The sequence below is a fragment of the Pseudorasbora parva genome, chromosome 16, assembly GCF_024679245.1.
Source record: "Pseudorasbora parva isolate DD20220531a chromosome 16, ASM2467924v1, whole genome shotgun sequence".
NCBI lineage: Eukaryota > Metazoa > Chordata > Actinopteri > Cypriniformes > Gobionidae > Pseudorasbora > Pseudorasbora parva.
Window position 1 is genome coordinate 11,813,480 of NC_090187.1, and position 19,457 is coordinate 11,832,936.

At 38.1% G+C, this 19,457-nt stretch overlaps 1 protein-coding gene across 1 annotated transcript; it reads left to right on the top strand.

Annotated features, from left to right (window-relative positions):
* The first annotated feature begins 740 nt into the window (after positions 1–740).
* Positions 741–18,555, top strand: leo1 (LEO1 homolog, Paf1/RNA polymerase II complex component). The gene is made up of 11 exons (XM_067419687.1): positions 741–855; positions 1,630–2,328; positions 3,805–3,906; positions 7,529–7,623; positions 8,376–8,524; positions 8,644–8,823; positions 8,951–9,085; positions 10,627–10,762; positions 13,367–13,556; positions 14,692–14,789; positions 18,250–18,555. The coding sequence occupies exons 1-11, from the start codon at positions 798–800 to the stop codon at positions 18,400–18,402; spliced, it is 1,995 nt and encodes a 664-aa protein (XP_067275788.1). The 5' UTR covers positions 741–797; the 3' UTR covers positions 18,403–18,555.
* Positions 18,556–19,457: the final 902 nt, after the last annotated feature.

Sequence of the window (19,457 nt, forward strand, 5' to 3'; positions counted from 1 at the left end):
TTTGTGTGTTGTCAGTTTTTGTGTGTGTGTTTATTTCAAATTAGACACATCTGATATTATTTAAATCTTATAAGCTATCTGTTATCTAACAGCTTAGGTAGGCTATCCCGCGCAGGTTGTTCATGTTCCCTGTTACAATGTGCGCCAATTACATATATTTTACATATATAATATTATGCTATTCTATTCTAGCCATACTTTTATGAATTGTATTGAGAAACCATGAGAAAAACTTTTTTTTACTGTCTATACTGGAAACTGGACTGACTGGAAACAAGACATAGGAGAAAACAATGACATAGGAGACAATGGTGGAAAAGCTGAAAAGGAAATACAATGAGGGCCTCTAGTGGCCAAAACAAAACAATGACACAAAATATTGCAAATGAAACAATGGTCAAACAATTCCTAACAGTGTTTGCACATCCCAATTTTGTAACAGCCAAGTTTGCAAAATCAAGCATGTAACTTAGTATTTCAAGTTAAGTACAATAAATATATTTAATATTAATAATAAAAAAGACAGTAACTGGAGCATGATGGTCAGGATCATAGACAGTAAAAGAAAGGTCAGGATGCATGGTTAAAAACCATGAAGCAACCATTACTGTATTTTTATTTCTTCTTGTTAACAGTTAACACTATGTGAAGTAGTAATTGGAAAGTTCGTATTTTATTTAAAATATCGTTTACTGTCTATGAAAATATCGCAAGGGCTTTTACTTTATAAAGTGTTACCGGAACTTTAAGTTGACAAATCTTCAACCGGAAGTTGATGTTATTTACAACCGGTGAGAATGGCGGACATGGACGAGCTTTTCGGTAGTGATGGCGATAGTGACAATGAGCAACGAGGTACTTTACACTTGCATTATTGCAATAAACCTTCAAAATGTGGTGCATTTATGTGTTAGGTATGTTGCTCTCAGCAGAGCTCTTGTTTAGCAGTATGTGCAGACAGTTGTAAAACGGACAGTATTTTTTTTTTTATGAGGTAACTTCTTCACTAAATAACCATGATAAACAAAGATATCGCGCACAATTACAAGTATTTGAAAATTGTATTATCACATTTTTAAAAACATGTAATAGGTTTTTCCAAATGAGCCTATTTGATATATAATATTTATTACATTTTTTCCTTATCAGGATATTTATTGTAAAATGCAACAACAACAAAATTCTCATCGTCTCGAATAAACCTCTTTTACAAAGTGCATGTTGCTACTTTTTGCCGTTAGATATAAATGACATACAACCATCCAGATAATATACATATACATAAAAAAAAACCTACAGTGTTTATATATTTTTTAATGTATTCTGTTCTTTAAAAAAAAAGAAAAAATCAAAGTCATATGATCCAACCAATTGCAGAAAAAAGCATAACATAAGTAGTGATATCAGAGAAGTCCCCTATATGACCGTCCGTCAAGAGTTAAATCTCAATAATTTGTTCTTTAAATATAAGATAATTTAATCCTCATCATGTAACTCTATTTGGCATGTGAAATATTTATGGTTCCATGTTAAAGTTGAACTCAAGTATGTTGTTAGTCAGTGTGGATAAAAACATATCCTAAATAAGAATTTATATAATTTGCGTGTGCGTTGATGTTTTTCCTCCAGAGTCCGGCTCTGGTTCTGGCTCTGAATCTGAGCATGAGAGACCCAGATCTGCCAGCAATGCTTCTGGCAGCGAGAGCGACAGGGATCATGATGAAGATGAGGATGAAGATGGGGTAAAGCCAAGCAATAAAGAGCTGTTTGGAGACGACAGTGAAGACGAGCATGGGAGCCAGCACAGCGTCAGCCAGCACAGCGTCAGCCAGCACAGCGTCAGCCAGCACAGCGTCAGCCAGCACAGCGTCAGTCCACACAGCCTCAGCCCGCACAGTGGAAGCCAGCACAGCGGCAGCCAATCAGAGCGATCGGGCAACCAATCAGAGGCGAGCATGCATTCGGACAACGAACACAGTGGGTCAGAGGGCCATCATGAGGAGCACGAAGAGGACGACGATGATGATGAGAGAGGCCACAGATCAGATGTAGGGAGTCCAGCCTCAGGAGCAGGAAGCCACAGGTCTGACAGAGGAAGTGGAAGTCCTGTGTCAGAGGCGGGCAGCCCACACTCTGAAGCAGGAAGTGGTCATTCAGACCCTGGCACACCTCATTCAGATGGAGAGGGGTCAGCGAAAGATGTCCATTCCGGAGATGAGAAGTGGGGCAGGGATGGGAAAAGTGACCAATCAGAGGACGAGGACAAACCGCAGCACTCGGATGACGAAAGGGACCATTCTGACGATGAAGGGGAAAGACAAAAATCAGGTGAGGTGCATTGGCAGCATGATTCAGAGATCAGTGCACAAACTCCGCCTGAAGCCGGATTTCATTGGTTAAGTCAATCTCAGTTCTGATTGCTAACATACTATCAACATGTGCATTCAGAACAAGAGTTTCTCAGTTAATGTAAAAAAAAAAAAGTCTTTTTTTTTTTTTTTTTTTAGCAAACATTTAGTTAACCGTCTCCTCCACTGACCACTTTGCAAGACATAAATAACCATATTATATACACGTTTGTACAATGAAAAACGTATTTGAAAATCAAAGATCTTATTATAAAAGGGCTGTGTAACGCACTGTAAATGTCATAACTGGCACTGCGCATGTGCGCTAGGTATTTTTTGAATCCGATTGAAAGGATGATGGGATTTAAAGGGGTACTTCAGCGCTGGGAAGATGAATCTGTATTTAAACTGGGTCATCAATGTAGTAGAAATGTGAAATAATTTTTGAATTTGGTACCTTCTAGACTGAGAAAAGGCAGAAAATGTATTTTTGTCTCATGGGGATGAAAGACTACAATTCCCAGAATGCTTCGCTGCTCTGTGAGACCATTTCCAAAGCCACCAACTTGATTACTGTGACTGAGTTGGAGAAGACAAAACAATTAAAGACTGAACGTGTCTGTTCAATATAATGAGTGAGTCACCGCGTGAGTCTCACAGCACTGTAACTGCAGGAGTCAGATAAATGAGCTGATAAGCTCTTGTGATGAGAGCTGAGGTCATCGCGACTACACTCACGGCATACATTCACAACGCGAGTTCAGTCTGGCGCGTTTCAGTTCATGCCTTTGCAAGTTTAACTTTCATAGAAATTAATTTGAGAAGTTAAAAGACTTACATTGCTCACCATAGCTCAGTTTAAATGAGTGCCTGTAGCTGCGAGCTGAGCTCTGAGTGTAATCTTCATCCCCCATGCGCGGGTTCAAAACGTGGAAATGGCTCCCTCTGCTGGCTGTAGTCTGTAGCCTTTGGCCAAACAGTCCTCCTATGATGTAAATATCGTCAATTTGCATCATAGGAGGAATTTTTCCCGAAAGAAAATGCATAAATCTCTTGTCTCAAGGGATATGAGGGGGGAAAGCACATTTATTTGAATATACTCCAGGGTTTCTACTGATACAAAGCCATATGCTAATCGCTGAAGGAAACCTTTAAGCGTTTACATGCTTTTTTCCTATTGATCAGGTTTACACCCCCCCTTTCAATTTGATTGAAGATGAATTTGGTTCAAGCTCAATTGAATGAGGTGTATATGTGAAACCTTTTTAATCTGACTGAGCAATCAATATGATTAATAACAGATTATTTGGATTCATGTTAACATAGCTATTGAATTTGTGGCAAAAAATGAAGGACCATCTAATCGGACAACACATGAGATGCTATAAATATGTTTCCACCTGATAATAACATGTTTATTCTAACAAGTCTTTCTGTTTGTGGTCATTCATTTCAGAGTCTATCAAGGGCAGTGACAGCGAAGATGATTTTACACGCAAGAAAAAGAAAAAGATCGCTTCAGACTCTGACTCGGATTCGGACCGTGATTCACAGAGGGGTGAGTTGCTGTGATGAAACACATTGTCATATACACACAGCAGCAGTAGCGTACCGTGGGGTTTCAGTCAGGGCCTTCACTAACGATCAACACACCCTCTTTGCTGCAATAAGAACAACTTACACACACACACACACCTATACATACAAAATACAATAATGCAATGTATGTAACTTACTACTGTTACGAACCTCACTTTCCAAGTGCTCGTTGGGAAGAGGGCAAGATAAAAGGACACGCGAGACAAAAAGGCAATTTAACTATTTATTGATACCACTGCACTCATGTGTCACTGTTTAGGCAAATGGTGAAGTTAATCAAAATCAACTCACTGGCACAAATAGTATTACACAAACAAAAACATGGTCATCAAGACAATCAAAAGAAACTGAAAAAAAACAGCTTGTCAGCTAATGTTACCAGCTTGATATCAGGATCGATCATAATGCATACGATGCTCATTCGAGCGCATACCGCAGCCTGTCATCCTCAGCGCCCATAGTTCATTTCACATAGAACGCTCACAACCCACGAAAAGTTCAAATGGTTGATGACATCAGTGGGGGGTAGTGCACCGATACGTCGCTGTGCCGTTCTATCACTGTACGTCATAATTTGATTGGCTGATGACCCACGTCAGTCAAAGTTATGATACAAAAGAAAATAGCAGCTTTAGTGGAAGGCTAGCTCTTCTACAAGTGCTGATCCTCGTTTAGATGATGACATAGAAAAGACAGCTCAGCCTTACAAAAAATAACCACATTCTTTCTGGAAATATAATTGTAACGTACTGAAATTATATATATATATATATATATATATATATATATATATATATATATATATATATATATATATATATATATATATAATTTTTTTTTTTTTTTTATTAATTAAAAAAAAAAAAAAAAATTTATATATGATATGATTTTGACATGGCCAGCAGAGAAGGGTGTGAAGGGCCAGCTCTGTTAGGGTGTGTTCACACATGGCATGTTTGGGTTGATTAAAACAAACCCTGGTACTCCGTTAGTGCGGTTCATTTAATTAAGTGTGAATGCCATACGAACCCTGGTGCGCACCAAACAAGTGAACCGAGACCACTGAAATGATGGGTCTCTGTCCGCTTCCAAACGAACTCTGGAGTGGTCTGAATGAAAGATGAATGCAACATGGACCAAAGGCATGTCAACTAAGCAAAAAACGGGACATGTCACAAGATGCGAACAAAATGCTCAAGCATGCCTGTTTTTTTTTCCGTCATAGTCACGATGTTACCCATCACATTTCAGTACAGGCATCACAACCACATCTTCTCGCAGCACATTTTCGTTTGTGAGACCGTGACGGAGGGATTCCTGCTGCTGTTTTGACTCCTTTACACATTTTACACACTCCTAAAACAGTGTTTCTCAAACTTTTTCTGCCATTCCCCACTTTGGAGGTAGGGAAGGGCCACGAGCCCCACCTGTCCCCAATCACCCAACAAAATGGTAATTATCTAGGCTTTAAGTTTGCCTGTTAACATTTATTTGATTAACATCACATTTAAACCTTTCATGTGTACAGTCAAAATATTTTATCTGAGTTTTTTTTAAGGCAACGTTATTTTAGAACGTTTCATCTTAATGTTTCTATGGCAACGCGTCATGTTTATCACGTGACTCACCACAATCAAAAAAGCGCTGAATGACAGATGAATCGCTTTTATTACGTTTTTTTATTTTTTATTCAAAATATTGACATACTTGCTTACCATGTCATCAGCTGTCTAATAATCCAATTGTAGGTGTGTTTTGCCATTTAAAACCCTTTATAAATGATCTTGATTTTGATCTATAATGTGAGATGGGCGCTGCCACGTTTGAACCGTTTGAACAGTTTGAACAAATGCACCGCAGTTCAGAGTCCTGTCAATCGGATTTGCAGTACGTATATTCATCAGCTTCTCCTGGAATAAGTAAGTGACCGGTGAACTGGGAGAAGAATCGAGCAAACTTTATAGTTACTTAAACTATGTGTATCTGATATGAATAAAACATGTCGGCCAATTATATTTGAATGGATTGTTATTGCTGCTTCCAAAGACACCAGTGTGTATTCTACAAACTCTAAATGTATTGTTTTACTAGTACTTGTGTATTTAAATGTTACCTATTCAATTAAACCTAAAATAAACAGTATGCGGTTGAAAACACTGCATGACGTATGTCAAGAGCTGAGCGCGTATGCATCTGGCTCAGTGCCAGCCGAAGCGCGTCCCACCGTTTGAATCTGACAGTTATGTCACGTCACTAAACATTCTAAATCCCATATGTGGGTCCGTACTCTCAGGGGCATAGAAATAAAAATCCCATGTGGGACCGCTCAAAAGGTAAATAGAGATTGGCACAAAAAATTAACACATTTCCTCCCGTTTGTCGTGCCCCACTTGTCATGTCTCTATTCCCCACCAGTGGGGCGCGCCCCACACTTTGAGAAACGCTGTCCTAAAAGCTCTTTAGGAGTTCTCATCTGGTCAAAATAAAATCATTTTCTACGCACATACGAGCGCATTTATCCCAGCACACGTCATTGTTTTGGATGATTAGTAGTTCTTGCGAAATATGCATAATAACAGCAGGTTGTGAACATCCCTGTTAGGGCTAACAATTTATCACATTTGTGATAATATCCCAATATGATAAAATGCATATTTTAAATGCAAAGGCTGCGATTACACTCTAGTCGCGTGACATGCTAGAGTAAAGCAGTCAGCTTTGAGGAAGCAGCAGCTTGGCACGCTATGCAACAGAACAGTTTGTTTAATCCACCTAATATTTTGTTGGTCATACTATACAATAGGGGTGGGAGATTCTCTTATGTGGAAAGATTCTCTCTCTAACGATTCTGTTATGCGTGTAGTGCACGGGCTCGTCCGCCGGTATTTACCTTACAAATTCATTATGATGTCATTGTTTATGTCATTTGGAATGCATGCAGTGTGCTTATATATTAAACATAACACTAAAAGTGAGAGAGATAAAATAATAATAATAATAATGTACATAAAGTTTTAGATATGGATATTTTCTTACACAAACGCATAGATTCGCTTCAGAAGGCCTTTTTAACCCCCCAGAGTGGTGTGGAGCAATTATATGACAGACATAGGTATTTTTCAAAAACAGAGCCACAATTACTGCCATCATAAAGCTTGGATTGGCCAGCACTTTATTAATATAACTCGGATGTTATTAATCTTAAAAAGAATGTCATATACACCTAGGATGACTTGAGGGTGAGTAAATCATGGGCTAATTTTCATTTTTTAGATGAAGTATCCATTTAAATCGCAATATTGGTTAAAAAAAATTGCATTTAGATTATTTTCTAAATTTGGACATGAAGGTAGTTGGTCTGAGAGAAGAGGATACATAGGATAGGACTAGATGGAGGCAGATGACTCGCTGTGGCGACCCCTGAAGTGAACAGCCGAAAGAAAAAGAAGTTCAGCCTTAATCTCTGTGCTTTTAAGTTCTGTGTTAAAATGAGAATGTGAACACTAAATGGAGGTTCGGACCAAGCAAACTGAACTACAAGTGTGAACATACCCTTAAACTCTGTGTTTGTGTGCGTGTAGGTAAGAAGCCAGCAGCAAATGATCTGTTCGGGGAGGCAGATGATATTTCATCAGACAGTGACGCAGAGAAACCTCTCACACCTGGGCAACCTATGGTAAGACATTTACATACACACACACACACACACACACACACACACACACACACACACACACACACACACACACACACACACACAACATAAGAATAAATCTGCAGAATAACTAGCCACCTTTATTTACTGGTTTGAAATATGAATAAATGGAAGTTGTGATAGGCTATTGTGATGTATATCTGAGTGAAACGGCCTCAGGATGGAACAAGAGAAAATGTAGGGCAGCACTTGATATTGAAATTGATTGTATCCTTGTGGTTTTTCTATTGCTGTGATGTCATGTGAGTAACAATGGTAAGCGTCATCAGAGAAGAGATGCTGCCGCAAGAGGGAGGAGAATTCATTTTGATTTAAAGATTATGAGGCACATTAATTAATAAAAAATAATGTGCCTGAATAAATAGTTTATAATAAATACTGCAATATTCCATTAAAAATGGTATTTGCCAATGTTCATGGTGGCTAACATTTGAAAGCAAATAAATTAAGACAGCCATGAATGAATATTGTAATTTAATTTAAAAATATATATTTTTAATAATAAAAATAACATCTTGGCCATCTTGTCTTGGCCTTTCTCACCCTTGATTTTGCATTCCTATTTCTTTCCCTTTTATATTATATAATTACACAATATCCACCTAACACCTAGAATTAAATAGGTTGTTATTACATTGTAATATCGCCTTAAAATAAACTGTAACCCATCAATATGCAAATTACTGATCAATTGCTTTGATCTGAATAAATAGGATGGTGAGGATGGTCTGGAGGGAGATCAGCCCGAAGAGGAGCCGGCTCCAGAGACGAGGATCGAAGTGGAGATTCCCAAAGTCAGCACAGATCTGGGCAGTGAGCTCTACTTTGTCAAGTTGCCCAATTTTCTCAGTGTGGAGCCCAGGTGTGTGAATGTCTCCTGGAGAACTGAAGGAGTTGCTATATGCTCCAGCCTAACAATCTCAGTCAGTCATCAGTTCTTCTCTCTCTTCTTCTAACTCCTCTCTCACTGTGTCTCCACAGGCCGTTTGACCCTCAATACTATGAGGATGAGTTTGAGGATGAGGAGATGTTAGATGAGGAAGGACGGACCCGTCTCAAGCTGAAGGTGGAGAACACCATCAGGTGGCGCTCTAGGCGCGATGAGGAGGGCATCGAAATCAAGGAAAGCAATGCACGGATCGTTAAATGGTCAGACGGCAGGTGAGGAGACATGCAGAATTCATTGCTGAATAACTGCACAGAATCATTTCAGCAGGTGCTGATTATTGCTCAGAGGATACAATTCTGCAGAAATATGGAAATCAGCATCACTCTTCTCATTCTGCAGCATGTCTCTGCACCTGGGGAATGAGGTTTTTGACGTGTATAAAGCTCCACTGCAGGGTGACCACAACCACCTGTTCATCCGCCAGGGCACAGGACTGCAGGGTCAGGCTGTGTTCAAGACCAAACTCACCTTCAGGTGTGTGTCTGTCTCCTCTCTCTCACACTCACACACACACACACACCCTTGCTGCCCTATCAGGCAATGACGTTGCAGTGGTTTGCACATAAAGTACCTCACTAAACTGATTTTGGACATACTTTTGAGGCAGTGTAATGGTTTAGTGATCTGCTAAAACAAACTAGAGAGCTTTTGTAATAACTAAATTAATACACTGATCAGGCATAACATTATGACCTATAGCCATGATATGACTAACAGCGATTATTTATTCATCACGGCACCTGTTAGTGGGTGGTATATATTAGGCAAGTGAACATTTGGTCCTCAAAGTTGATGTGTTAGAAGCATTAAAAAATGGGCAAGCATAGGGATTTGATAGTTTCACAAGGGCCAATTTGTGATGGCTAGACGACTGCATCAGAGCCTCTCCAAAACTGCAGCTCTTGTGGGATTCTCCTGGTCTTCAGTGGTCAGTATCTATCAAAAGTGGTTAAAGGAAGGAACAGTGGTGAACCGGCGACTAGGACTGGGACGGTTACCGTTTTACCTCAATACCACGTTCACGTGATGCCAAACGCGGGTCTGAGATCGTCACCACAATCACCGCAAAAAAAACATTCCAGCCTTCATATTTTTGCTAAAAAAACTAGCATGTTCACATGTATCTTTTTTATTTGTATAAAAATATGTAATTTACTATAGGCTACTCTCTTTATCTCTTTACATAAATATATTTTCTACTTACTTAAACTCCATTTTGTTATTTTACTAACCCGAATAAGGACTCTAGTTTTCACGTGAGGGGAAAAATTAGCTGGCTTCCACTTACAAGTTGTCCACTTTATTTTAATATCTCCTTTCATACTATTTTCTACTTAATTAAAACTATAATTTTGAACTATAATATTGATCCAGTGTTTTTTTTTTTTATGTGAACGCTGTTTACGTGCTTTTTACCACAGGGGTGAATCTCAAAGCTTTTACAAGGGAAATACATTTGCAGATGTTACATCGCAGCCATGAAAACAGGCTATGGACTCATGCCGACTGCGAAAGGGAGGCTGAGCCCAATTTAAGATTTGCCAGCTTTTTAATTCTGTTTTGCAATCTTGTCATCCGATATTTCGATTTCCGTGAATTTTAACAAAAGGCCTAACGTTAGTCTCTTTTATCCCACGGACATCTCGTTTCTTGTTTCGTTCTGTGTTTATAATCTTTGTTTAGTTTGCATAAACTTTGGTAAGAGTTTTAACAGAAATTGACAGCTAGTCAACAACTAATCTACCAGCAGAGGTCGCTCAGGGTTGACAAATGGCATTGACCAACATTAGGATTTTAGGTTTAAATTTAAGCCCTTTGAATGTATAAGAGAGTGCATATTAAGTTAAAAAAAATTAATCCATTTAGCTGTGTGATCAGTACAAATGCCCCATATATTTTGTAAATTTGAAAATTTTGTTAAAAAGAGTTTTAGATGAATTAAAGCATATCACGCTTCAGGATGCTTGTATGTATGTTTTTACACGTAGCTGACATGCTTGCGTGTGTGTTTGTAGACCTCACTCCACAGACAGCGCCACACACAGGAAAATGACTCTCTCTCTTGCGGACCGCTGCTCAAAGACACAGAAGATCCGAATTTTGCCCATGGCTGGCAGAGACCCAGAATCCCAGAGAAATGAGATGATCAAGGTAAAACAAACACACACAAGCTTGTACTCAGCAAAGATTTTGAGTTTAGGGTTTATGGTTTCAACACAGAATGCATTGTGTTTCCAGAGGGAGGCCATACCATGACTTGTGTCTTTCTTAATAAAAAGCTCTTCTTCCTAGAACCCTGGAGTTTTAGAAGGAAACAAGGTCACAGAACTGTCCTCATGGTATTCTGAATTTGCTTTTCATAGATTTTATTAATTTTCAGGAATACTGATTATTTAGGAATATTTTTTGTGTGTGTGCGTGTGCAAGTGAGATGAGTAAATGCACGCTCACATTTAGTCTAGACCCGCAATAACCAGCATGTTCACACACAATGACTCCACACTTACGACTTGTCTCAACATTGGGACTAGAGAGCTGTCAGTTAATAAATAAGAATTGCATTACTTATTTGAAAAAGTAACTCCGATACTTTGTTGTAAATTTTAAAAGTAATGCATTACTAGTTACTTGAAAAAGTAATCTGATTACGTAACTCAAGTTACTTGTAATGAGTTACTCTCAGCACTTCTCATAGGGAGTTTAAAGGGTTAGTTCAACCAAAAATAAAAATACTGTCATTAATTACTTACCCTGTCGTTCGACACCCGTAAGACCTCTGTTCATCGTCTGAACATAAATAAAGATATTTTTGTTGAAATCCGATGGCTCATAAAGGCCTTCGTTGACACCAATGTCATTTCCTCTCTCAAGACCCATAAAGGCTCGACTTTGAGGGGGGCATGCGGCAGGCATCGACTAACTTCACACACATAAAAAAACTGTATCGCACGCATGCTACTGCAGCAAATTTATTCATCGCGCAGACTTTTTTTTTCCGTAGCATGTGCAACATGTTGCATTCAGAAAAACTCTGCTGTCCTATGCAATACCTTATCAGATTTTAACAGTCACCTAACTGGATTTTCAGAGACTTTGAAGATCAGGCCATCAGTTCATAGCATAGCATGTTTTTTCAAACACAAGCACGCACACATACACAGCAGATCTTGCAGCAGCAGGTAATGCACGTATGATTTGAGCTGTGTTATCTAAACAGATTGTCTGACAACTAAAGTGGAGTACTGTAAATGTTTTATCTTTTTCCTCTCACTCATTTATCTCCCTCTGACCAGAATTCTAATGGACCAAGAGCCTGATTTCATATCAGATGTATGACCTAAGTTAGTCAATGACCCAGACACCATTAGACAGCCTTCCTGGAGTTAAATGAAATGTCATAAATGAAGTAAATCAAGTTAATAATCATGCATAAATACTGTTTATGCTGCCTTGTTGTATACATTGAATATTCAGTACCTTTCAAACCGTTGCAGTCAGTAATATTTATATATTTTGAAGAAATAAATACTTCTATTCAGCGAGGGTGCATTAAACTGATTAAAAAAATGAGAGTAAAGACTTTTGTTACAAAAATTTGCATTTTCAAATTTCCAGTACAATATTAAGAAGCACAACTGTTTTCAACATTGATAAGAAATGTTTCTTATCTGCATATTAGAATGATTTCTGAAGAACCCTGTGAGTACAAAATTTCATAATAATTTTAAAAGAGATTAAAGCAGAACTTTTCTTTTGAATTGTGATCATTTTTCACAGTTTTACTGTTTTTACCATATTTTTAATCAAATGAAGGTAGCTTTGGTTATCATAAACATGAACCCTAAGCTTTTTAATGGTAGCATATACAATACAAATTCAGTCCAAGGCGATTCATCCATTCCAGATGGCATAAACAACATTTATTTATGATTTTATTGTTTATATGGAAAAATGTAGTAACTATAAAACCCTTCACTGTAAAAAGTATTGTTGGTTTAACTTAAAAAAAAGTAAGTAACCTGGTTGCCTTAATTTTGAGTTCATTGAAATTAAAAAATGTAGTTAATACAATGAAGGAGATTGGTTTAATCAACAGAAACTCAAATTTAAAAAAAGTTGATGAATCATAAAAATAGCACAATTTGGCATGTTTCACTGTTATCACAAATAAAACACACAATTGCGCAATATGCTTACAAAAATCTTTTAATAATATTTGAATAAAGGGTGATGTTGTTAGTTCTCAAAAAATGACATGAATTTTGGCAACAATCTGAATTATCACACTGTCTTTATCTTTTGTCAGTTCATCTTAGATAAGTAATGTGGTTCAGATAACACTATTTTGAGTTTCTATTGATTAAACCAATTTCCTTTCTGTTGTATTAACTCAATATTTTTTTTTATTTGAATGAACTCAAAATTTTAAGGCAACCAGGTAACTTTTTTTAAAATAATTTTTTACAGTGTAGCGATCTCTGTAAAATGATTGTATAAAAAAATCTTGATTTACTGCAGAGTTCATGGGAAAGTCATGGATCTTCACTGGTGAGAAGTGTGGGAATCCTGGATTAAAATTGAATAAATTAAAATATTTATTCAATCCAATAAGCTTTAGTTCTTAAATCCTTTTTCATTACTAAAATGCTTCTATATTTATCACCTCTTTGACTGATAAACTAGGAAGTGGATGTGTTTGTTCAGTGTAATTCTGCAGTGACATCACTTTTTATCTTTTTGTGCCTCTCTGTGCAGAAAGAAGAGGAGAGATTACGTGCGTCTATCCGCCGTGAGTCCCAGCAGAGGCGCATGAGAGAGAAACAGCATCAGCGAGGTCTGAACGCCGGGTACCTGGAGCCAGACCGCTATGACGAAGATGAGGAGGGTGACGAAGCCATCAGCCTGGCCGCCATCAAGAGCAAATATAAGGGTGGAGGTCTGAGGGGTAGGTGGCGTGCAAAACATATACACATGAGGCTTTGTGTTTAAACATTTTCAGATTCTATGTGTAACAGATCCTTGCAAAGATCACTTTTATAAATCACATTTAGCGTACTTGCATGACTGAGATTGTTTGCATGTTTACTTGGGGTAGTTTATCCACACAAAATGGACAGTGGCACAGTCAAAACGTGCCATCTGAGAAACGCTAATTAAAGAGGTGATGAACTGAGAAATCAACTTTCCCTTGGATATGACAGCGGAGCTGAAGCTCATTAAATATGCAAATCTTCTCCAATCCTAGCCAGCCGTGGGCATTTACTTCCAAGTCTCCAGTGCGTCACGCCCATCAAAACCCAGCGTTCAGAAGACCGCCTCAAAACCAGTGTAAAAAATGGCTATTACTTATGATTTTTTTTTAATGTAAAAACCACACAAACATCATTAGTTGACCTCAGACACCATTATAAAATTTTTTAAAAAAGCCAGTTCATGACACCTTTTAAACAGCAATTTTTCGGTCAATGATTTTAGTCCATTTCATCCAACATGCTGTATTGGGCAATAATTTTTGTATCACTAATCATTTCCATATGCTTGCTGCCATTCAGACATATGGTGCCTCTTTTCTGAGGAAAAACCCTTTACACCAACTAAACAAACTGAATTGCACCAATAGCTGTTGTGTGAAAATGGCCGCCTCTACAGGAAGTAGGTCAATTGAAATGGCCTCTGAACTGCGGTGGGGTGCTGTGTCTGTCTTCTATATTGTATTCCCTCGCTCTCCTGTGGATCAGTGTTTCTGCACAACAGATTCTTTGAGTGAGATTGAGACCTGCTGCGATCAGCTAGAACATTCTGTACAGCAACAACAGCTTGTGTTCCCAAAGCAGTACGTCTCACGCTCACTTTCTCACTGACAGTAACCGTTACAGGCGTCAGCCGATTACCTGCCGACTCCTTAATACTGCATTATGCCGGAGTCCTACTGAGATTTAGATTAGTTTGTTCAAATTTGATTTGTTTTTGCCAGTAAGAGGTATTTACGGAAAGAACATCTCCCTGGAATGCTTGAAAATGTGTCCTGAATGCTGAGCTGTGCTTAAATGTTTGTTTGTTTGTTTGTTTGTGGGTCATAGAGGAGCGAGCCAGGATCTATTCGTCAGACAGCGATGAAGGTTCTGATGAAGACAAGGCCCAGCGGCTGATGAAGGCTAAGAGACTGGACAGTGATGAGGTGAAACTTTCAGTCCAATTGGACCCTTTATTGAAAGAAAACAGTTGAAAAATGTATATTTTATGATGTTACAACCATGAGCACAACAGTGACAGGCCACACATTTTTTTCAGCAGCCTTTGCTACAAAAGTATATTTTACATACATTTTTTCTTCAGTAGAAATCAAAGACATGAACCAAAGTAAACGACTTTAAAGTTGTAGTTCACACACAAATTCAAATTCAGTCATCATTTATTTACTTCTGTCATTCCAACCCCTTAAAGCTACCGTTCATTTTTGAAACACAAATGAAGATATTGTCTGTTCATTAGAGGTGTGAAGAGATCTTTGAGCCAAGAGATCTTGCGATATTGAAAGGTGACGGTATTTTTCATCGAGGTGAAAGCTCTCTCATGATATCAGCATGATATCAAAGAACTAGTGCTGATGAAAGCCGCCTCTGTTTTCGCCTCGCATCTGGGAAGAAAAAAAAACTGTACCTGAACGCACCAAAAGGACTACAGGCGACTGTCAACTAGCACGCGCATTCTGTGCCTGTGTGCAGATCCTAAAAGATTCCTCTGATCCTAGGCTAAAATCTGACGTTAGTTTGACATGTTCACCGGCAGCCGATTAATGACAGCTGCGATCAAATTTGACCTCAGACGAAATTCTGGCAGTGTCAGAAGATTTGCCACACAATCTTGCAGTGTGACTTCTCCTAATTCAACAGTCAAATATCTCGGTTTTTCAAGACAAACTATGACCAAAACGAGTGCTTGAGATTTTTTTGTAGCCACCATTTCAGTCCCGCGCGTAATGCAGCTCACTGTCACCGAACACATCATTCATTGATGATTTAAAACTCCAGACGAGTTTTCTTGCGCGCGTCCGTTTTAGCACGGCTCGACAATCGTACAGTCTGACATTAATGACAACTGAGATCTTCCAGTGTGACATGGCTTACATCGGGGATCATGTTCGTACAGTCTGACAAGGAACATTCGCAAAGGATTTTGAAAAATCGCACAGTGTGCAGGACCCTTAAAAGAAATAATTTACTTAGTCGTAAAAGTGGAAAGCGAAACTAAGACTGCAGGTATACAAACAAACAAACAAAGCAGCGCTTGCTTACCATTTTGAATATCAATCACGCTGATAATTTTCTTTATCCCATGCTGCTCATGTTTGGAAGAGGTGTTAGTGAGGCCAACAGGGTGCTCACCCTGTGGTCTGTGTGGGTCCTGACACCCCAGTATAGTGATGGGGACACTGTACCTTAACAAGCACAGTCCTTTAAATGAGACGATAAACCAAGGTCCTGACTATCTGTGGTCATTAAAAATCCCATGGCACTTCTCGTAAAGAGTAGGGGTGTAACCCTGGTGTTCTGGCCAAATTCCCTCCATTGTCCCTTACCAATCATGGCCTCCTAATAATCTCCTCTCCACCTATCACTGGTGTGTGGTGAGCGCACTGGCGCCATTGTATTGTGGCTGCCATCGCATCATCCAAGTGGATGCTGCACACTGGTGGTGGTTGAGTGTAAAGAGCTTTGGGTGTAGTGTAGTACATATGAAAGCACTATATAAATGCCCCATTCATGTTATTATGAAAATATTTGCGCATTGCTGCTCAGGTAAGATTATAGGGGTTGGAAGCAAAAAAAAAAAGCTGTGCGTTGCGCAACAATCGCTCCAGCGGCCTTACTCAGCTCTTCAACATTTGGTCCTGCTCTGCTTCATACTACAGTAACGTTAATAATCACGTCCATGAACATGAATTCTGCCTGAGTCCTATCCCAAAGACCACATGTCCCAAGATTTTGCGCTCAAACTTAGCATCATCAAACTAGGCCTTGTTCTGAATAGGTGCCCTCTAGTGGATGGAAAAATTACACAGTGCAGCTTTAAACAAGGATTTGATATACTTTAAAGTGTAACAACAACCTTCTGCAGGCATTTGTTCTATGCAATGTACAGAAGTTTAGTTTATAGTATATTACATTATGTACTTTTACAGTTGTTTAATAAATCCATATGATTACTTGCTTTTGATACTTTATTTGAGCCAATTATTATTGCCTTGTTGTTATTATATACAAATAATTTCCAAAGCTATTGTTTTAAAAGCTAGTATCATCTTGTGAGCTAAATGTGTATTGTTACATCCCTACTGTTCATTGAAAGCCCACTAATTAAAGCTTTCAATCTTCAAACCGACATCGTAATCCACTGCTCGACACGTTAGAATTAACCTCATTGGTTTTTGCAAGTTAAGCAAGTACATTTGGGCTTTTTTTAATCAAGTTTATATGGTAATAAAAGCCACATTTATATAAAATGATTGTCTTTTCAGAAGACTCATTTAAAGGTCCCGTTTTTCGTGTGTTTTTAAAGCCTTGATTGTGTTTACAGTGTGCAATATAAAATGAGTTCATGTTTCGCGTGTAAAAAAAACCCCAGTATTTTTCACACAATTTACTTATCTGTACAGCGCTGTTTCCTCTGTCCAAAAAACGACCTGATGATTTCCTTTTTCTATTAAGTCCCTCCTTCAGAAATACGTAACCAGTTCTGATTGGGCCAGCGCTTCCTGTGTTTTGATTGGACAGCAGCTTAGCGCACTTTGCCCGGAAAGATCCCGCCTCTTACCATAACGGGGAGAAGCAAGCGCTGAATGCACGCTCTTCTCCACGTGGGAGAGCAACAAGACCACGCCCCCTATTTTGCGTGTTCTTGTGGGCGGAGATTTAGTCAACAAACGGTTCTAGTGACGTCATTCATGAGGGAAGTGCAACGGTGTAGTCCAAACCGGCCGTTCGCTGTAGGCTTTGAAAGGAAACTTCTGTTAAATAAAATATCTCGCTTGGCATTGAACTTTGAGCTTTATAATTGTACAGGTATTCTTTATTCTCTAACAGCAAGATTTCACACTAACTAAAGTTTGAAAGATGGAATCGCGAAGAACGGGACCTTTAAACCACTTGATTCATATGTATTAATTCGGCAATGTCTATGTACTTTTTTTTAAAGGATTTTCAATAGATTGATATAAAGATATGTTTGTGTTCCAAAGATCACTAATAGGCATATGGATGGACTCACATGAGATTGAGCAAATGACAGAATTTTAAATTTTGGGTGAATTATCCCTGCAAAATAAATCACATCATTTGATTCCTTTGCCAAGATTCCTATTTCTTTGGTTACAGAAACTACAGATGGTTTGTAGTGAGTAATTGCTTTAAAAAATAGAGAAAATGAATGCAAGCTATACTTTTGTCAGCTTAATAATCATAAAATAATTTACACCATAGAAGTCTTAAAGATACAGTATCAAAAAACAATTCTAAAGGTCTGAGAATCTTTAAAATGGTTATAAACTTGACTTTTCTTGGTGTTACACACCTCGACTAGCATCATGAGTGCTCTTTAAGGAATTTAAAAGTTAAAGTGTATTTCTATCATTTTTTCAGGAGGGAGAGAACTCTGGAAAGCGAAAAGCAGAAGAAGATGATGAATCTGCTGCCACCAAGAAACCCAAAAAATATGTCATCAGTGATGAAGAAGAAGAAGAGGAGGGAGTGGAGGGAGCGGAGGAAGTGGAGGGAGTAGAGGAAGACGAGTGATTTTCGTTTGTTCTTTTTTTTTATCGTTTTGCGGTTTAAACTCAATAAATTAGGTGGTTAATCCATAAAATCAAATCTGCAGTTATTTGTATATTTTATAAGGATTGAAGATACTCATAGTTACAACACAACAATAAAGTTCAATAACCTCCATGTGGCCTGCTTGTGGTTTATTAAATGTGTAAGTGAAAGATTGCACTGTAATGTCCAACATGTTCATTTATAATAAAATCACTGTTCTGAAAGTTTGACCCCTGAACTGTACTTCAAGGGACAATACTAAAATACAATTTGATTAAATGCAGAATGTTTAAAAAAAATTATATGTGTGTGTGTGTGTATATGTATGTGTGTATATGTATGTATGTGTGTATATATATATATATATATATATATATATATATATATATATATATATATATACGCACATGTATATGTATATATGTGTGTGTGTGTGTGTATATATATATATATATATATACGGTATATATATATATATATATATATATATATATATACGGTATATATATATATATATATATATATATATATTGGATAATATAAATAAAGTTATTGAAATGTATTAAGTTTATAAATATGTTAATTTTGTGTAGGTGCAGATTAATTTGAGCAACACTCTGTCCTGGTAAAATGATCGACCTAATAATAAACTGTAATTTATGAATGGTTTTGGGTGAGAGCACATCCATCACAGGTGCAGTTTTATTATTGACCTGGCTACTGTCTGTTTGTGTTGCTGTGCGTTTTTGCAGCACCTGCTGAATTTTCCAGCTAGAGAGACATTTGTAAGGCTGTTTATGTACAGATCTCACCCCATGGCCCCAGAATGACGCACACACACACACAAACACTTGTACTTCCTGGAAGGTAATACAGGCCTTACTCTGCATTAGTTCTCTTTCATTACTGCAGATCTTCTGATCTGTCGGTTCACCGCTCTACAGCTGCAGCTGCATTTAACCAACTTGCTGTGTTTAGCTCTTTTTCTATTTCTTTTAGGGGTGTATGCTGACGTACTGCGTAACTTCTTTAGT

Excerpts from the sequence above, each read along its gene's own strand:
- leo1 (XM_067419687.1), top strand. The coding sequence starts at position 798 with ATGGCGGACATGGACGAGCTTTTCGGTAGTGATGGCGATAGTGACAAT. Across the intron at positions 8,525-8,643 it reads TTTCTCAGTGTGGAGCCCAG|GCCGTTTGACCCTCAATACT; the intron begins GTGTGTGAATGT and ends GTGTCTCCACAG. Across the intron at positions 13,557-14,691 it reads TAAGGGTGGAGGTCTGAGGG|AGGAGCGAGCCAGGATCTAT; the intron begins GTAGGTGGCGTG and ends TGTGGGTCATAG.